General features: G+C 35.0%; 1 protein-coding gene, 2 long non-coding RNA genes and 1 pseudogene across 3 annotated transcripts; all 4 read right to left on the bottom strand.

The window, feature by feature from the left end:
* Positions 1–331: 331 nt before the first annotated feature.
* On the bottom strand, positions 332–1,306 carry LOC131227476 (nuclear-pore anchor-like). The gene is made up of 3 exons (XM_058223262.1): positions 1,133–1,306; positions 982–1,056; positions 332–843 (listed from the first exon to the last, which is right to left on the bottom strand). Exons 1-3 carry the CDS (start codon positions 1,139–1,141, stop codon positions 655–657), a joined length of 273 nt encoding a protein of 90 aa, XP_058079245.1. The 5' UTR covers positions 1,142–1,306; the 3' UTR covers positions 332–654.
* A 1,951-nt stretch (positions 1,307–3,257) lies between these two features.
* On the bottom strand, positions 3,258–5,330 carry LOC131227408 (uncharacterized). Its single transcript, XR_009162247.1, has 4 exons — positions 5,019–5,330; positions 4,893–4,918; positions 3,733–3,806; positions 3,258–3,435 (listed from the first exon to the last, which is right to left on the bottom strand). It is a non-coding gene; the product is annotated as an uncharacterized LOC131227408 (long non-coding RNA).
* Positions 5,331–12,914: 7,584 nt separating this feature from the next.
* On the bottom strand, positions 12,915–18,775 carry LOC131226936 (uncharacterized; annotated as a pseudogene).
* An 890-nt stretch (positions 18,776–19,665) lies between these two features.
* LOC131227078 (uncharacterized) lies at positions 19,666–20,127 on the bottom strand. Its single transcript, XR_009162054.1, has 3 exons — positions 19,967–20,127; positions 19,829–19,905; positions 19,666–19,774 (listed from the first exon to the last, which is right to left on the bottom strand). It is a non-coding gene; the product is annotated as an uncharacterized LOC131227078 (long non-coding RNA).
* Positions 20,128–20,686: the final 559 nt, after the last annotated feature.

The raw sequence follows: 20,686 nt of genomic DNA, 5'->3' as shown, positions 1-20,686 counted from the left end.
TATACTGAAGTTAACAATAGCTACGATTTTCAGAACAAGAGCTACAGCTAAAATCTGTAGCTATTTTTTTTTAAATTTAAAAAAGAATTATAATAATGGTGCTTGTTTCCATTGCAAGAACCTGCTGTGATTAATAACTCATCTAAGCTTAATGCTAATAGGAATAGTACATAAAATGCAATCGGGAAAAAAAACAATGCATTTATTACAAATAGCAATCAAATCATACAATGCATCCCACATTCACATTTCTAAATAAACGATACTTCACTTTGTTCAAAAAAAAAAAAAAAAAAAAAAAAAACCTATCATAAGAATTAAAAAAAGGAACCTATTTGAAATTTAGCTTCGACTCCATTTCCAAATACTTCCTACGAAGTTCTTCCATATCCCACTGCACATGAATGAGATGGGAAATAAGAATTATGACAAGAAATTAAGAGTAAACCTGTCTTTCATAATTGCTCTGGCTAGTACGCTAGCGTAGATGCTCCTTTTCAAGATCTTCCTTCAAAGAAGAGATCTGAATTTCCAATTCCACTATCTGAGACCTACAACAAGAAGAGTGGTTGCATACAACTAAGGCGTGTCCTCATGTGCAAGAAACAAATACACTCCAACACAGTAAACACCCTCCATATAATACAATAATGCTCATGTTTTTGCAGAATTTTCTTCATTCAGACGGTCAATTTCAGCAAATGTAGAAGATAGAGCTTCTTCTTTTCCTGAAACTGTAAATGTAACTTTTGTGGACTTTGACACAAGATCACTTTCAAGTTCTGAAACCCTTCCCTTGAGAAAATAAATTTCATCCTCTAGTGACTTTTTTAGCTTGTCAACCTATATAAAACAGCATTTGTAGACACAATCAAACAAGCATGCCTTTGTACACATCTCAAAAGAAAGAAAGACAAAAAAAACACTAAAAACAAGGATTGCAACTTTCAAACAAATGAGGTTCAGGATACAGGGATGTACCTCAGCCTTGAATTTTTCATGAGCAGATTCAATTTGCTTCAATGCAAATTCATTCACTTGTGCTATTTCTTTATACTGTCAAAAAAATCATAAAATATTTAAATCCTTAAGAGTATCAGATAATAAATCCAAGTAAAAAAATCCAAACCACCTGTAGCATGTGATCCTTGTTGGCTTATGCCTCCCCTTTCAGTTTTTCCATCTCTTCCTTTGCTTTCTGCATGTCCTCAATAAGCTATTACATATATAACTAACAAAATTGGAACATACTTGTAGAAACATTACATAGTAAGAGATAAAGACATGAGTAAGAAAAAGAGGAGAGAAAAATTAGGCCAAAATGTTTCTCATGTAGATTATACATACATACATACATACATACATACATACATATATATATATATGGGAAAAGGTACCATGCGCTCGAGCTCACGATAAGCTCCCATGAGGTCGAGCTGTGTGGGCCCCACCGTGATGCATGTTGACCATCAACATCATGCATTTGATGGGTCCCCTTTAAATTATGGGATATCCCAAAAATCAGCCGTATACAGAACTCAGGTGGGCCATACCATCTAAAATCATGTGAAGACATACCAAAAACATATAAAAGCACTTAGTGGGGCCCACCTGAAATTTGCATGCATCTGAAACTTGGTTTGAACCCTCATCCAAGTGGGACACACATAATGGATGGGCTGGATTTGCAAACCACATCTCGGTGGGCCCAAAAAATGATTATGAATGTTTTAATGGTGCACGACCCCTCTCAATTTCTGTATGTGGTGTGGCCCACACAAGTCACGGATTGACTTGATTTTTGAGACCTAGGCCCACGATGGAATGGTGCATCTGACTGATGGGGTAGATGTTCGAAACGCATCATGGTGGGGCCCACACAGCTCGACCTCATGAGACGTTCCCATCAGCTTGAGCGCACAGTACCTTTTCCCTATATATATATATATATATATCATGTTATAGGTTAAGGTTTAGGAATTGGGGTTCGGGTTCGGGTTCAGGTTTAGATTTAGGTTTTCAAGTTTAGGTTGAGGGTTAGGAAATCATTGTACCCACTATAAATATATGTAGTTTATCTACACCGTGCATCTGCTTTTCCAGATCATTTAAGGGGTTTAAACCAAAATTGAATCATATCCAAAACTCAGGTTAACCATACCACAAGAAACAGTGGGTATAATGATTTCCATCACTGAAACCTTTCTAAGGCCTGTAGTGATGTTTATTTATCATCCAACCTGTTCACAAGATCACACAGACAGTGATGAAGGGAAAAAATAAATATCAACAGTTCGCGCCTTCCAGGGACCCCCGCTCAACATCCGGATAGCTCCGACACACATCCAGATCTGCTTCATCAATTTCGAGATAATACATAAATACGGGCCTGTCCAAATGTCCAAGCCACCCAAATTATTGTCCATAAGAAATGGACAGCTTCATCATGGTCATAACAACGGTTCCCACCTTCCAGGGAGCCCCGCTTAACATCCGGATAGCTCCGACGCAAATACAGAAACAAACTGATTAGGAACTTACAACAACAAAAGTTTGTGACTGAATTGTGATTTTCTAACTCAGTCAAAGTAACTACTACAACTTTTTTTTAAGGTCTATGACTGAAATGTGATTTTCTCTGAGTCTAGATATAACCTAACTGAGTCAACTCCTCTAAGTCAGGTCAAGCTTTCGAACTACGATTCATCGAGTGGGTTCTGACTTCCAACAAACAGATTCAAATACAACGCATCATTGTAAAAATGAAAAATCCATATCCATAGCCTGCAAATGCTAGTAACTAATGATGTAGCAACCTCAATTTAAGTGGAACAGATTATAAAGATTAGCAGGAAAGGGTGCGAACAAATTCCATTGTAAAACATCAACTCAAATGATGAAAAAAGCCCATCCTTGCACCTGATTGGAGCTAGGTACATAGTCTATGCATGAATCAAGTATTAATACCATTACAAACAGAACAAAGAGTGGCTTAAAGACTGACAACAAAACAGAAGTAACAATGAATGCAGGAAAAAAAAAAAAAGCACCTTTGCCTTCACCACCATATCAGGCTTAACATCTGCATGGGTGAAAACAGGCCCTTTGAATACACTAGCCTGCATATGAAAAAAGACGTGCCTTAAGAATGTTGTTTCCAATTGGACCTTAGCACAAAATGCTTGTAAAAATGGATTGTGTGTTAGGTAAACTATAGCTAGTTGGTCACCAATTCCCTTTTCAACATTTAGCTAAATAAAAGCAATCAATCATCGTGAAAAAATAGAAAGAAAACCTAAATGGAATGATTGCATTGGATTATGCAATTGGAAATAAAAACCCAAAAATCCAAGATAAACCCAAATCAATTTCCTAGTGATTTTGGTAGATTCTACTTGGATAAAGCTTTTGTAGTGGCAATAATCCATTTGCAACCTGAAAATCAAAAGACGAGTATGGACTCAAATCTACAGTATGAATTGATTCATCCTACGATGAATATCATCATACAGAAAAGTTGTGCCCCAAAACTAAAGAACTAAAAATATTGAAAAGGACAAGGATGAGAAGTCATAATAAAATAAAATAAAATAATAAAAAAAATAGAGATAATACTTCAAGAGCACATGCTCATCTACTCAATTATAAACTCTGAAAAACAAAGCAAAATATGCATCATCTAAAAACCAAATAAACATCCAACAATTCATGGGATTGAATGCTTCCCCATACTTTTGTTGAAATATCAATCTTCCCATCTCTTTCTTTAGATCCATAGGTGCCTCAACTTGTTGGACAGTCATGGCCTGAACAAAATTAGCAATCCATAGCCTCCAAAACAAATAGTATTCAATTATCAGATTTCTTTCAGAAAGTTTTAAATCTCAAGTTTGTAACACTAGAGTAAAATGCGAAATATCGCATGGACATTTCAAACATGAGAATTATCTTCAAATTACCCCACATTGTGATCCTAACCATTAAATGAGTGGGCCTTTCTAAAACTTGTTGTCCAACTATTTTTGGACACTCAGAAACATCCAATCAGTAAGATATTACAATCTAGTAACTTAAAATAGCAAACCTAGCATTATTGATGATGAGATGAAGCCTCAAATCACAGAAGTGCCTCTGTTTACATCCAGATACAACTTTAAAAATTCACTACATTGGAAATACATTCAAAGCTGTATTCTATTTTCTTACAAGAATTACACACCAATAAGAACTGCAGCATGTGCAACCAAAGGCCGTAGAAATCAATCCGTATTCATTCATCTGATCACAAGATATGCATGTCTCGGACAACCTAATTATTAAATACCAACCCAAGATCAACCATCATAATTCAAATTTCAAGAGCATATAAGAACTCAAATTTTTTACTTGGGATGAAGAAACATGAAGAAACATTTCATGGCATCAACTCTATGAAGAATCATAGTCCACCAAAATTCAGTTATGAAACAACAAACCACGGATAAATAAAGAGGTATTAATGCAATGCTAGGGCTGACCTTCTGGAGAATTGACTAGGTTTCCATTTTGTACAAGTGGGACCCACGGCTTGAGTGATCTAAACAATTGATATGGTGGGTCCATCCATTGATGGCTCATGCACTAAAAATCTCCTGGACTGCAAGATTATACATAGATAATATACAACATTTTCTTGCTTGAATACAAATTGTTGCAGCATATTCTTACTTAAAATGGTTAGGTTTTCCCACCTGGGAGATTTCCTTGCAATGTTCATCCGCAATAGGGCAGATTATATCATCGGCTTAGACCACTGAAACATGGACCCCATAGGTATGAACTTAAATTGACAAATTATATCACATCTTTTGATGAAAAGATTATTCTTCGCCAGCTCTACGTGAAGAACATACTTGGATTCTACATCGAAAACCATGTCCTGTAAAATCCAAAAATTTAACCATTCAAAGATACTCAATGTGAGTAAAGAGGATGGCATGAGCAGAATTTTATTTTCACCTAAGGAGACTATATTATACCTAAATGTCGGCTTTGGCAGCAAGTGAAAGATGAGCAGTGGAGAAGAGGGCAAAGCCCATTGGCTGTTCACCCTTGAAGTACAGCTGAGAAGCCTCATAGCCCAACAACCATCTCACCTGGTTTTGGAGTTCTCTCTCTTTGAGATTGGCCGGAAGACCAACTATGAAGATCATACGAACCTGCAAAGAAGGCATTGAAATAACATTTCTAAGGAAGAGAAAAAACAAGAAGAAAGCATTATCCTCTACCAAAAGCACCTAAAGTTTGTTATTCACGCCACAAACAAGAGCAATAAGCACAATTGGTTCACACAAAAACATGAGGTATAAGAATCTTGTATCTTAGAACAAAAAAGAAAGAAAGAAATAAATTGTTGGGAGTATCAATCACAAAGATTCGTGGTTTGAGATACTAAAACTCCAAGTTCTTGTATTGGTGGGTAGATTATTAGAAAGATGGCTGCATTTTCATTTGTAATATGCATACATTTGAAACTTTGTTCTATCTCCACTTTGTTACTGCTGGAGAAATAATGCTGCCAATGTCCAATGTGGCTCAAAATGTTGAACAGCTTTGTTTAACTTTAATCTGAGGTCAATATGAGCACATTCAATGAAAATTTTGCAAGCCCTTCACAGAATATCCTTTCCTAATGTTTCAATATGAAAAGTGCATATTGCTGATCCAGCCATTATGAAAACTGAATGGCAGTATGATAAATAACATTGGTTGTGGAATGCTCTAGAAGAACATCACTAGAATGCTGAGGAAATTCAGGAGTCATTGCGCATGTTTCAATGGGTACATCTATGAAGGATCTGGGCCATTGATCAGGTGGGGGTCCTCTGACCCAAAAAGCAAGATGGTTTGCTCGTCAGGTGGCCAGATGTCTATATGGAATATATTCAATCATCTTGTCATAACTTTCTCATCCATGTGCGGCCACCTGAAGAGTGGACTAGCTTGATTTCTGGGCCATGGAAATGTTTGCATTGACCCCTACCTTATGAATCACCCAGATATCTCACAAAAATGTGATGAATCACCTCTTCAATCTCTCCTCATATGAATTACCCAACACTTTAAACATTGAAATAGTACAAGAAGAAGTGGGAACAAAAATTTTCAGTTTTTGCCAACTACCATGAACAAGAGGGGAAATCCTCAACAGTATACAGACAAAAAAAAAAAAAGGAAGAACAAAGTGACAACAAATGGTATTGTTGAGTGGAGAAGAGGCAACTATTGTAGCAAAGAGGTGATGGGAAATCAAATTGTCAAATAACATTAAATTCTAGTTAAGTAGTGCATTCTAATTCAGTTTAGCATGATATACTATGTCATGGAATTGCAAAAATTATCGAAAATAACCAATACAGAGTAAGTTTGTGCACCCGTTTATCAACCATAGGGCATGAATTGTTACCAGCACCACATCTAATAAAGAACAATAGCCACATTTAAAGCACAATTTGACTTCGTGATGATATGACAAGAGTGTCCCTCATGACATCTAAAAAGTTCAGTCAAATACTTACCTTGAGCCTCATGACAGCATCTACGGCTAGTTTAGCAGAATGCTCCTTGTCCTAAGAAAGTATTTTTGAACTCAAAGTGGTCATAGTTATCTTCATCAAGTCTGATTTAAACTTTTCTGCATTATAGAAATGGCAGTGTGCATTAAAGACATACCAGAAGTAACACGGAAAAATGTAACATTATTAAAATATTAATTGCACCTTCCTTGCTTCCTTTTTTTTAATCAGCACATCATCAACACTTCTATTAAAGAAAGAAAAAAGTTTGAAACAAAGAAATAAACAATGAAGATGCGTATGTATCATACCTCTAAAATCCTAAATCTCAATAGCATCTTGTGTCACGCCCCGAAATTCGAGTACAGAGTGTGCACCCTTAGACCCGAGTTTCGGCCCATGACATATACACTGAGTGTACTAATTTCATTCAATTATGCAATTTAATCATAAACATAATTAAGGACCCTCTCAATTGGGATCTTATGAAATGAAATAAACATATCCAACAACTTGAAAGAATTAATTTACAATCTAAGAAAATTAAATATAATTAAAGTAAAAATATCATGACTAGTTTAAGGCTGCAACTTCTTCTTTTGTCAAGTAGGGTCACGTGTCCCTTAAGTCCTTTCTGGCTTGACCACATATTCCTATTTTTGAGCCACCGGCCCACCCTCATTCATATATGTACGGTTTTTCAATCAATAAAAAATATAAGCTGTCCAGGCTTAGTGATATAACCCAGCATGGTTCATAATCATATCAATTAAATTAATACAAAAAATACATGTACAATGATGTAAAATGGGGTATGAATGCATCAGATGGGGTGATCGTCCATCTACTTGGGTTGGAAGTCGTCAACCCGCATCCACCCGTTGGGTAGGCTTCCACCTTTCGGTAGGCTTGGGCATAGCCCGGATCTGGTAACGCTCTACCAGGATCGACATTTCTTCTAAGGAGGGCCCCTAGGATCGACCATGCATTATGCAATGCAATGAATGAAGGATGATATGTAAATGCATATTTTTCATATTTAGCATAGTTGTCTTGATTAAAATATTCACATATAAATTTATCGTACAATTATCATATCAAAATATTCAAACCAGTAAATCAATCAAACAATCACAATGATTTATTTTAATTTTAATGAATTATGAGACAAGTTAGGTTACTCACCTGAGTTTGGTAGTATTGACTCTGCAATGTGATTGGGTTGATTTGAATTCTGGGTTCCTATCAATTATATCAACGTATTATTATTCATTTGTTTGTATTACATGGTGGGGCCCACCTCTAATTAACATTCTAAGTGGCTAAATCTAAAATAATCAAATAATTAAATTATATGTTTATATAAATTTAATTATCAAGATTTAGATTTTCTTTTTAAGATCCTGAAATTGAATGTTAAATAATTAATCGGGGTGGCCCACCGGATGATTGGACCATCCAGATTATTGAGGTATTATTATGTTTTGCCTCTACACATTAGATGGATGGTGTGGATCTAACCACACATACACCGATGGCCCATCTCGAACTTCTACGCCAAGTGATACCAACGCTTGCGCAAAAAGATCTGACTAATGTGGCCTATCTGATTGTTAGATTGATCTAAAAATTATAGCCCTTGTATATTTTGGCCTTAAGGATCATATGATCTGTACAGATTTATTTTAACACAATCAGATTCCATCCATTTAATTTATTCCTAAAATATTACTAATTAGACCGAAATCATAAAAACATCACTTTATTAAAATTGCCTATATACACTTATACAATGATGGTGTGGATGATCCACGCCATCCATTGTATAGATCAAGTAGAAATTAACAACATAATAAAAAGTTAAAAAGATCTAACGATTAAAACTTACCTGATCGAGCCTTCTTAGAATTTTCTCTTCCTTTTACTTTAGGGCTTCCTATCTCCTTTTTTTTTTAATGCAGAAACCTTCCGTATCCCTTTTTAAAGAAAATTCTCATAAGATAGGATGAGCACATCCTCCCTTATCCTGAATTTAAATTTTTTTATGATATTTAATAAAAAAATTTATTATTACTACTTCAAGAATCAATCCCTAAACCTCTCTATCAATTAAGAATTTCGCTACCAACTCAACTATTGACTTGTTTTTATTTTTTATTTAAAAATAAAATCTTTAAATATTTAATTTAGTTTTTTTATAATGTACCAAAATTTAGGGTTGTTACATTCTACCCCCCTTAAAATAAAATCTCGTCCTCGAGATTTAGAAACTAACATTTCAATTTTTTTTATTTTTTTTTATTTTTTTTATTTTTTGCTTTTAATGGCATTGGTCACACTTATGTAATGGATGGTTTTATACACTGGATTGGGCTTTTAGTTTTTGTAATAGTGAATTTATAAATATGTAAAATTTTGTCAAAAACTATGGTTTATAGAAGATTCAAAAATTCAGACAATGAAGGTTGTCTAGAAATAAACATTTCTTTTTCCAGTTAAAAATAAAACTAAATTTGATTTTTTTAAAAAAATTAAAATTTTATTTTCTTAATTATTTTCTTTTGAACTTGATTTATTAATCTACGATGTAGCCTTTGAATCACCTTAATTGGACTCGTACTTAATTAGTTATGAGTTTCTTATATCAGGTGATTTTCATTATTTAACAAAATATAAGGAGCAAATTTTTTTCTTTTAAATATTATGGGGTCTTAGGTTGGGTTTCTAAGTTTCAGATACCATAACAATCAATAATCTTATGTATTGTATCACTCAAAATAACCAATAGAATATTTTAAATTTGGACTCACAGACACAATGTTATTTACAGAATTTTAACATTCGAATCAAAAGTAAAAATGACTTGAAATTTGAAAAATATGTCATTAACTATATGATAAAAAAAGAAAAAAATTCATATTAAAATTATTACTTTTACTAGGGTTTTTATCGTTGCTAAGGGTGAAAAATCCTACTGTCCAACAGTCATTTCTATTGTTTACAGCCTAGTGCTTAAATGTTTATAATTTCTTTACAATTCGAATCATTATAAAATTTTATGGAGTTGTCTAAGGGTATTTATATGACTAAAAAAAATATTCAGGAATTATTTTGAACGATAATTTTATCTGGTTTGATCAGGGATAATAAACCGGTCTAGATTTTCACTCTATAATGTTGAAATTTATTAGAAAATTAGAAATAATTTAACCATACCTTGAAATTTAGGGAAGACATTGTCCTATACTTGAAAAAAATTCTAGTGAGTTTGATATTTATTTATTTTTATTTTTTTATTTTTTTTAAAAAAAAAATATTTTTTTTCCACCAAATATGGACTTATGATCCTATAAGAAGGAATTTTTAAAATTTAGTAGAGATTATGATTTTTTTTTAATACTTAATATATATTTTTTTCTTTAAATGAAGTACTTCAAATAAAAAAAAATATTTATTTAACCAAAGGTAATTATCAAAATGAAAAATTCTATTAATTCAAATCTATAGAAAGTCAGTATGGACAAATTGATTTTTGGTTTGATGCTGTTGTTTATATTACATTTTATTATACTATAAAATTTCAGATTAAGTTAAAATTTTATATGGAGATCTTATTATAAGTTTACTGTCTCTGTAAAATCTTAGCTAAAAATTCCAACTGTAAAAATTTTTAGAATTCCTGCGGTCAGTCCTGTCCAGAATTTGATAATTTATGACCAGCTCGTACTAATTCATTGGATCAATATATTTACTATAAGATTCAAATTTTATTATTATTTTTATCTTAATATAGACTTGTCTATCTTCGATCAGGCTTTTGAATCGCCTCAATCGGAGTAGTACTTTTATAGGTATGAATTTTATAAGTTGGGTAATTCTTGCTACCCATTGCTGTCCAGCAGAATTTTGTGAATTAAAATATCTTTAAAATTCATTTTCATTATATTAGTCCATCTTAATCTAAATTATATTCAAATAAAAGTATAAAGAATCTAAATTCTTATTTCTACGTTCAGTAAAAATTAATAGGAACTTAGTTTTTTTTTTTTTTTTTTGAATCACCACCATTAGAATTATATTTTTTTTATAGTTACGATTTTTACAATCAGAGTGACTACTGTTGTCCATTTCTGTAAAGCAGGATTTTGGAAAATTTAATGTTTTTAATAAAATTTTACGATTCAAATAATATTAAATTACAATATAGGAAAACATCCTAACGTTGTTTTATACATTCATTTTTTTTAAAAAAATAATATATCAATGAATATGGAACATTTATTTATTTATTATTATTTTTTTTGATATTTTTTTTCCTAATACACAATAGTTAAATAGGAAATCCTAAGTGTACAATTTCTAATTAAAGGGAATCTACCAATTATGTATGTATGTGGGATCATAACTTACAGGTCACACTAAATTTAGAACGAGCATCGCTCTGATACCATTTTGTCACGCCCTGAAATTCGAGTACAAAGTGTGCACCCTCAGACCCGAGTTTCAGCCCATGATATGTACACTGAGTGTACTAATTTCATTCAATTATACAATTTAATCGTAAACATAACTAAGGACCCTCTCAATTGGGATCTTATGAAATGAAATAAACATGTCCAACAACTTGAAATAATTAATTTACAATCTAAGAAAATCAAATATAATTAAAGTAAAAATATCATGACTAGTTTAAGGCTGCAACTTCTTCTTTTGTCAAGTAGGGTCACGTGTCCCTTAAGTCCTTTTTGGCTTGACCACATATTCCTATTTTTTAGCCACCAGCCCACCCTCATTCATATCTGTACGGTTTTTCAATCAATAAAAAATATAAGCTGGCCAGGCTTAGTGATATAACCCAGCATGGTTCATAATCATATCAATTAAAATAATACAAAAAATACATGTACAATGATGTAAAATGGGGTATGAATGCATCAGATGGGGTGATCGTCCATCTACTTAGGTTGAAAGTCGTCAACCCGCATCCACCCGTTGGGTAGGCTTCCACATTTCGGTAGGCTTGGGCATAGCCCGCATCTGGTAACGCTCTACCAGGATCGACATTTCTTCTAAGGAGGGCCCCTAGGATCGACCATGCATTATGCAATGCAATGAATGAGGAATGATATGTAAATGCATATTTTTCATATTTGGCATAGTTGTCTCGATTAAAATATTCACATATAAATTTATCATACAATTATCATATCAAAATATTCAAACCAGTAAATCAATCAAACAATCACAATGATTTATTTTAATTTTAATGAATTATGAAATAAGTTGGGTTACTCACCTGAGTTTGGTAGTATTGACTCTGCAATATGATTGGGTTGATTTGAATTCCGGGGTCCTATCAATTATATCAACGATATTATTATTCATTTATTTGTATTACATGGTGGGGCCCACCTCTGATTAACATTCTAAGTGGCTAAATCTAAAATAATCAAATAATTAAAATTATATGTTTATGTAAATTTAATTATCAAGATTTAGATTTTCTTTTTAAGATCCTGAAATTGAATGTCAAATAATTAATCGAGGTGGCCCACCGGATGATTGGACCATCCAGATTATTGAGGTATTATCATGTTTTGCCTCTAGACATTAGATGGATGGTGTGGATCTAACCACACATACACCGATGGCCCATCTCGACCTTCTACGCCAAGTGATACCAACGCTTGCGCAAAAATCTAAGATTCCTTTATTAAACACTTTTAAATCTGACTAATGTGGCCTATCTGGTTGTTAGATTGATCTAAAAATTATGGCCCTTGTATATTTTGGCCTTAAGGATCATATGATCTTTACATATCTATCTTAACACAATTAGATTTCATCCATTTAATTTATTCCTAAAATATTACTAATTAGACCGAAATCATAAAAATACCACTTTATTAAAATTGCCTATATACACCTATATAATGATGGTGTGGATAATCCACGCCATCCATTGTATAGATCAAGAAGAAATTAACAACATAATAAAAAGTTAAAAAGATCTAACGATTAAAACTTACCTGATCGAGCCTTCTTAGAATTTCCTCTTCCTTTTACTTTAGGGCTTCCTATCTCCTTTTTTTTTAATGCAGAAACCTTCCGTATCCCTTTTTAAAGAAAATTCTAGGATGAGCACATCCTCCCTTATCTTGAATTTGAATTTTTTTATGATATTTAATAAAAAAATTATTATTACTACTTCAAGAATCGATCCCTAAACCTCTCTCTCAATTAAGAATTTCGCTACCAACTCAACTATTACTTGTTTTTATTTTTTATTTAAAAATAAAATCTTTAAATATTTAATTTAGTTTTTTTTATAATGTACCAAAATTTAGGGTTGTTACATCTTGGGTGAGTCTTGAATGGATGTTCGTGGGAGAGTTAAGGAGGATAAAAGCTCTATAATCACCGTCGATATCTTTTCTCCTCAAGGAATTCAGCATCTCTTCCATAGACAAAGTAGAATCAACTAGTGGTGGATAACCCAGGCAGTTTAAGAAACCCTAATGTGGGTGAGATCTATGATATTATCCATGAGACCAGGTGTTGTTCTACTTCTTCCTAGTTATGGACTTTGGTTATCAAAGGGTGTGCGGTCTCAGAGCCAGTCTTGCACTAAGGGTACGAGTTGTCGTAGTTGAAGAGTAAAACTTTGATGCCGACTTCTGTGCATTCAACTACATATCTAGGGTTGTCATCGATCAAGACTTTTGCTCCCAAGGACCTGCAAAAGACAGGACTTACAGTAAAATGATATGTCATTTGTGGGAGATTTAGACAAATCACTGCGTTGGTTTCATTCATGGAAGTGACATGTTGGACATGGTGTTGTGCCTACATGCCTGCACACATGCAAGATCTAAGCCTTTGACTAGGTGTTACCTTCTATGTACATAACCTAGCACAAAAGTTAGGCTAGTGTACAGAACTAATGAACAGATTAAAAAGTTCTTTTAGCTATCTTGTTTTCTATGGCGTTGCTTAGCTAGTGTAATGACCCTGAAGATTTTTGTGCTATTTCTTTCCTTAGTAGTTGTTTTTGGGGTCATTAGTGCTAATCTCGATTGCTTGTGAAATTCGCATCAATCACTTTAAATTCGATCTGCATGGCTCTAAACTTGTAGATTAGTTAGCGCTATGTTACTCTGAAATTTGGGATCCATTGCTAAACCCAGTTGTTCTTGGGAATTTTTGAAAGTTCTGGATCGGACCTGGACCGCGCGTCGAAAGTCCGATAGCGATGATCTTAGGCTGTTGCAGTCACCATGTTGGACTTGACCTTCACCTCGAAAATCAAGTCCAAGCGATGTTCTGGGTCGATTTGATTGAGTTCGGAGTGAAGAGTGTGAGAACGGTTGGAAATTTATTACGCTTTTATGAAATCTGAGTCGTGTCGCTTGCCCGACGATTTTAAGCAATCTGACCGTTGGATTCTGACCCAATTTCACCCTCTGATCAGGGAAGGTGGCCCAGGCATGCCCTTGTGCTTGTGGACCTGATCGAGATTCAGTGACCGTTGAATTAAGTGTGGTCCGCCACGGCTGATCTGAAGATCCGGTCAGTACGAAAACTCAGCCTGACCTAGATCCATAGTCAGTGAGCTTAAGTCCGACCTTTCGTGGTAATAGGCCCACCGGAAGTGCTTCGTTGGATTGTGAGAGGCTGGTTTTGGTTATACCCTAAGTATACCTTGGCCCTGGGGTTATTTTCATCAATATGAGGCCTATTTATAGTCCTTAAACCCTAGCTCTCTTTTCCATACGAATTTCCTGACCCTAGCTAAGTGAGAAAGAGGAAAAGAGAGAGAAAGTGAGAGAGAAGTTGGTGAATCATCTTAGATTCTTTCCTGTTCTTTTTTATCCCTTAACCTTCACTTTGAATCGTTATTCCGGCGATTCTGAGTTCATCTTTGGGTAAGTTAACCTAACCCTAATCTGTGTTAGAGCTTAGAATAGTCTTGGTGTTGCTGTATCTCATTTCTATTTTTGTCTTAGGTTATCTTGTCGCCGTTGACGAAGACATATCGTCTGAAATCAGTTTGGTGTTCTTTTCTGGCTTAAGGTGCGGACTTTAAGTGTATAGGATATGGTTATCAAGGCTTTCAATGCCAGTGAATGATTTATTCTTGTTATGGATGAGATTTCACATGCCAAATGTTATGTTTGCTTTACGTTCCTGATATGCATGTGTTATTTTGAGATTTGTGTATTCTATGTGTATATATAAAGTACCATATGCGTATAAAATATGAACATGTGATTGCCATGATTAATTGTCGTGTACTATGCTAATGGTATGTGCGGCAACTCCTTGGCAAAAGGAATTGTCCAAATGTGTGTATTTCAACATACGTCATGTATGTTGTCTTATGTATTCTAAGTGTTTGTAGAAATGTCTGAATGATCTAAAGTGCGATATATCAACCAAATATGGGCATTGAGAAGCGATTCTCAACTCTCCCACTAGTGTGTATGATTTCCTTCATGTGAGTTACATTCCTTGTTATTTAATTTCAAGCATTACTTATGCTTACATTTATGTTAAGTTGATATTCTTCAAATGCTTGCGTACTACATGATTTGAGTTGTTGTTCCATTACTATTCTAAATTGTAGTTATGAATATCTGTTGTAGTGTAATATGTGTGGGACTATGCATTAGTCCAGGAAATCGGTAATCGGCCTTAAGATCGTGGCTGAGATTGCTTTCGCCACGTAGAACGTGATTAGACGAACCCGAGTCGTATTAGAGTTGTCGGCAGTGGTTTGGCCACGCGGAGTGTTTGCGCACTCTATGTCATTCAACCCAACGTGCGCTCGTGCTAGTCGAGTTCGTCAAGTAACCCGATTGTCCGATGTATGTTCACCATGTATGGACGCTACTGCTTGAATCTAGGGTACCAAACTTATCGATGACATCCTGATAACCATGGTACCTTGATCCTCAAAGACTCATGAGCCGGACATGGTGGTATGGGACACCGTGGTCGAGCTGTCGGCCTACGCTAGGGTGACGAGCCTCCCCGTAGTGACCAGTGAGCAACCAAACTCGTGAGCCGATTATGGTGGTATGGGACACTATATTCGTGCTGTCATCCTACATTGATTGGTGACGAGCCCTTTGTAGTGACCTCGAGTATACCTGGATACCGCATTAAGGTGACGAGCCTTAGTGTAGTAACGACGGTATGATAGGCGTGCATTGATTGGTGACGAGCCCTTTGCAACGACCTACAACCATATGATCGTATGAGATGTCTAGGATTGACGACCCTAAAATGGATCATTGTTTGGATGGTGATATGAGGAAGGTACTTTAGCTTCCCAATCCTGCTGTATAAAAAGGACTAATAACAACTCGGTAATCATGTTCATGCATCGCATTTGCATGTGCTTGGTAGATGTGGCGCACTTTGGGGTGGTGTCATGCGTAACGTAAGATGAAGACGCTGAGGGTGTACGCGTGAGGGCACGCATCATTTTGCATACATCCTTGCATTAACAAGAGTACTTAGGACATGTTTAATTGTTCTGCTTTATCATTACTGCTTGATTGAACTAATAACATGTTAACCTGTGCTTTATTGTTCCACTGAGTTGATCACTCACTCCCACGTTCTGGGACGGTGTTAAACACCCACCAGACTCTGTCTTAGCTGCTGATGTTGCAGATGTTGATGCGACTTCTGAGGCAGAGCGGGAGATGGATGATGATGAGGCTGCTTTCTCTTTTATGCAGTTTTCAGACGAGTTCTAGTGAGCCTCGTTCTGATGCGCGGGATGCTGGGATTTATTTTGGGAATTAAATGATGTAATTTTGACACTTGTAATTTTGATAATAATACTTACATTACGACCTGGTATGTATATGTACTTCAGGGATTTACACTTGTACACATATATTTTTATAAGTCTTCCGCTTGCTTTCTTCACTTATCCCTGAATTATATCTGCTATTTGGCTTAATCTATTCCATGTTTTATGCGCTAATATAGACAACATACATCCATCATCGAATATGTTGCATAAGTGATGTTTTGGAACTCGGGATCTGAGTTATGCTCGACCCCCGAATTTCAGGGCGTTACAGCTAGTGACTTGACCAGGCTGATTTTTGGGGTCAGGGATGCACCTAGTAGGGCTGAATGTTTACCACACGTGCCAATATAAACCGGCTGGCCAAATATGTGGGATTAGCAAACCTTGTGAAAGGCATATAGCATCACATTCTTTTATGCAAGTATAAAATATAGAAAGAAGCATCCAACTAGAGTACAAACACATTAAGATGCGTTATCCAAATATAACACCAAAACCAAGAATAACAAGAGTCATTTTGTTCAAATGGTCATGTTAATGCATGCCCAACACATTCACAACATGCCTGAGAAAAATAAAAACACACATTCTCAACATGGCCTTTCTTTTTGGTAATTTTATAACATAGTGGCAATTTTTCTTACCGCAAAAAGGGTGTCAATTTTTCAAAAAACTGGACTGTCCTTGTCAAACAGGTCTCTGCCACTGCATGACTCAAACAGAATTTCTTTATTAAGAAATTGAGCATGACTTCAGCTAAACAGATTGAGCACCGAGAGGCAGTTCATGTTCTTTCTTTATTTCTTTGAAAAGCTAAAGGTTAGTGCACACATTGTCCCCTGCCATTTGAAGTATGGAGGAATCTCACTAGCATTTCATATTTGCATTTTCAAATACCTATTCAAAAAATGCCCGCCCATCATTATTATATGGGGAGAGATGTGCACCACTCTCAATGAATACTATGCGACACAATAGTTCCCAGAAAAAATAAAAATAAAAAAAGAAGAAAAGAAAAGAAATGTTTCTTGAGACTCTTGAGGTAGCCTTGTCCAACACAACATATATATGTCAAAAACCAACACATGTTTAAAGTTAGATAGATGTGGGTAAACGAAGCATGCTCGAATGGCTTTATCGAGGTTTTCAGACTTCAAGACTTGGGTTTTCATGGTCACCTTTTGTGAACCTTATCATTTATCAGAAATTACAAGATCCCAAGGAGGGAGTGGTTACCTGCAAATCTCTGATTTGGATCTTGATTGCCCATCCAAAGTAAAGTGATTGCCAAAGTGGATTTCCTGAAACAATCTTGGATAATGCTTCTCGATCCGTTCAATTTTGTGGTCTTTGATAGCATTCTGGCGAGATCTATTCAAATAAACAGTTCAAAATCAAGCAAATTCAAAAACTGAGAGACCAAAGGATGTTGATTTCATTAAAAAGATATCCTAAAAATGAGTACAAGCATTAAAGCACTCACGTGACAACCGACAGATTGCAAAATGTAGACAATCTAAGAAGAGCCTGGTGAGCCCCTGGAATGGGATGAATTCCTTTCTTGAAATAAGCTGCCTTAAAGAACTCGTGAACACAGATATTAGTTGCCACAACAAAAGAGCGATACTCTTAATTGAGTCCATAGAGCAACATCGACATTATATGTATCTTAGTCAGCATGTAATTGTTAAGTATAAGAAACTTTCATGAATGTATTCCCCACTCTGCTTTGAAAACTTGATCCAGTACATGAACAACTCAATGGTTAAATTAGAACAAATGGAGACTTGGATTGAATTAAAAACCCAAGAAAACCCAATTAAGTACTTCAGCCAGTTTCAAGTCAACTTGAACTCTGGCCACTGGTGCCCTTCAAGTCCATAGCGAATTTCAAGTTTTTAACACTTGATTTCACTACATCAAAGAAAGAAGAAATAAGTTTGAATAATGATGCATGATATGATGTGTAACAATCAAATAAAGCATAAAAATGTATTGAATGGTACCTTCTGTGCGAGAACACTTCCATATCTGTGGCAGAACAGAAGATAAAATGAATCACGCACAAGTAATAGATGTCTAAAACAACCACCAAAAAAAAAAAAAAACTCATTACCCAAAATCCATCTAAAAAAGGCTTCCCTATACTGGATTAAACACCAACAAATTCCACGAGGCTATCATCACATACCCTGAAGAACTCGTATACATAATATCTGAAATTAAGTGTTTCGAAGCATAGCAGTCAGCAATAAATTTGTTCAATGCTGAAAGGAAGCTTCCAAGAACTACAGAGAAAAGAAATGGGAGAGAACTTGCATAAAAAAACCAGAGACGGTAACAAAAATTTGCTAATGTTGAAGAAAAAATCACGACATTCATTAGGCACCATTGATCCCTCATGGCGTGTGTTTCTTCAGGTAGGAGCTTCACAGCTACTACAATGGAGAGAGATAGAAGAGACGGCAGAGATGCATTGGAGAGAGATGGAGCAGAGATCGGGAGGGAGAGAGAGAGGATTGGGAAATGGAGAGATTAGGGAACGAAGAGACAGAGAGAGAGAGAGAGAGAGAGAGAGAGAGAGAGAGAAATAACCCCTTTTTGGGCGCGGCTCTGTTTTGAGCGCGCGCCCAAATTTGGGCGTCGTCTCACGAAACAGACCGTGAACAATCCAGTAGGGGCTTCACGGGGCCCACTATGATGTATTTGGTTTATCCATTCTGACCATTAATTTTATTAAATTATTTTAGTTCATTATCCCAAACTTAAGTTAGATTGAAGGCCCAAGTGGAACACACCATAAGAAGAAAATATGATTTAATCTCCATGTTTCCTACTGTGTGGTCCACTTGAGCCTTTGATCTAGCTGATTTTTAGTTTCATGCTTTAAAGTAATATTTACAAATATATGGACGGCTTAAATAGAGCATATATATATTTTTAGGCCCCATAGAGCCCCTTACAACATCATTAATTATTAATGGTGTGTCAACTTTTTAGCTACAGATTAAAACCGTAGCAAGTATAGCTGAGGTTTATATCTGTAGCAAAAAATTAACATGGTCTGTATCCTTTGCCCCTTTTTTTAGTAATGTTAAATTCTTCATTTTAATTACTCTATTCACAATTACTCTCAAATACTTTAGAATTAGTTTCACATCTTATTCTAGTTCTACTTCTAGTTAATTTAAGAAACGTACAAGTTTCAGTCCCTATGGATTCAACCTTGATCTTACTGAGATTATTATTACATTGCAACTCTACACTTGGGGTTATGAACAAGTTTTTGGTGCCGTTGCCGGGGATTGACGATTGGGCTTTTTGTATTTGATTAGTTTTATAATTAGGTTATGATTATGATTTATTTACTTTCTATTTTTAGGTTAGGGATCTTTCTAATTTGTTTTAGAAACTATCTTTTCTTTCTATTTCTAGATTTAGAAACTTTCTTAATTTGTTTTTACAAACTAAGTTAGTTTTCTATTTCTAGGTTTAGAAACTTTCCTTTTCGGTTTTTAGAAACTAAGTTACTTTTTTAAAAAACTTTCCTAATTTGTTTTTAGAAACTTTTTTTTTTAGAAACTTTCATTTTTCGTTTTTAGAAACTTTCCTTTTTAGTTTTAGACACTAACTCATCTTTCTATTTCTTTTTTTAGAAAATTTCTTATTTCTTTTTTAGAAACTAATTCACTTTCCTTTTTCTTTTGCAGGATATCTTAACATAGAAACTTTTAATTTGGTAACTTTTTTCTAATTCTCTCTCTTTCTATATCTAGATTTCTATTTCCCTTCTTTCTTGTAGATTTAACTTAGATTCTGAAATTGAGGGTTGAAAGTGTTTCATGCCCATGTGGGTTTGTGATAACACTCGACGTCTCTCAAGTGAAGGAGGATTGGTTAAGGGGTATCTATCCATCAAAGGATTAGACACCACTCGAGATCCACGGAGTTAACTGAAGTTATGGTTGCTAATCAACCGGCCAATCAACCTCCAAATCCTCAACTTAGGGTTGAGGAAATCCATGATAAGAATGAGGTGCATCAACCACCCCCGCTCATACTTTACGAGATTATTTATAACCGGCGGGGGTGAGTACACCTTCCTATATGGTTTTTCCAGAGAATGCAAAACATAAAGCTGGAAGTGATCTAACTCCTTCCAAAATTTCATGGACTTGAATATGAAAATCCATATCTACACTTTAAAGAGTTTGATGAGATAATAACCACTTTATACTTTCGTAATGTGTCTGAGGACACGATCAGGCTGAAACTCTTTTCCTTCTCCTTAAAAGAAAAGGTC

The sequence above is a fragment of the Magnolia sinica genome, chromosome 15 (assembly GCF_029962835.1).
Source record: "Magnolia sinica isolate HGM2019 chromosome 15, MsV1, whole genome shotgun sequence".
Classification (NCBI taxonomy): Eukaryota; Viridiplantae; Streptophyta; class Magnoliopsida; order Magnoliales; family Magnoliaceae; genus Magnolia; species Magnolia sinica.
Note: the sequence above shows the minus strand (reverse complement) of the source record. Positions and strands in the feature narration are given on the sequence as shown.

Excerpts from the sequence above, each read along its gene's own strand:
- LOC131227476 (XM_058223262.1), bottom strand. Across the intron at positions 844-981 it reads ATGAAAAATTCAAGGCTGAG|GTTGACAAGCTAAAAAAGTC; the intron begins GTACATCCCTGT and ends TGTTTTATATAG.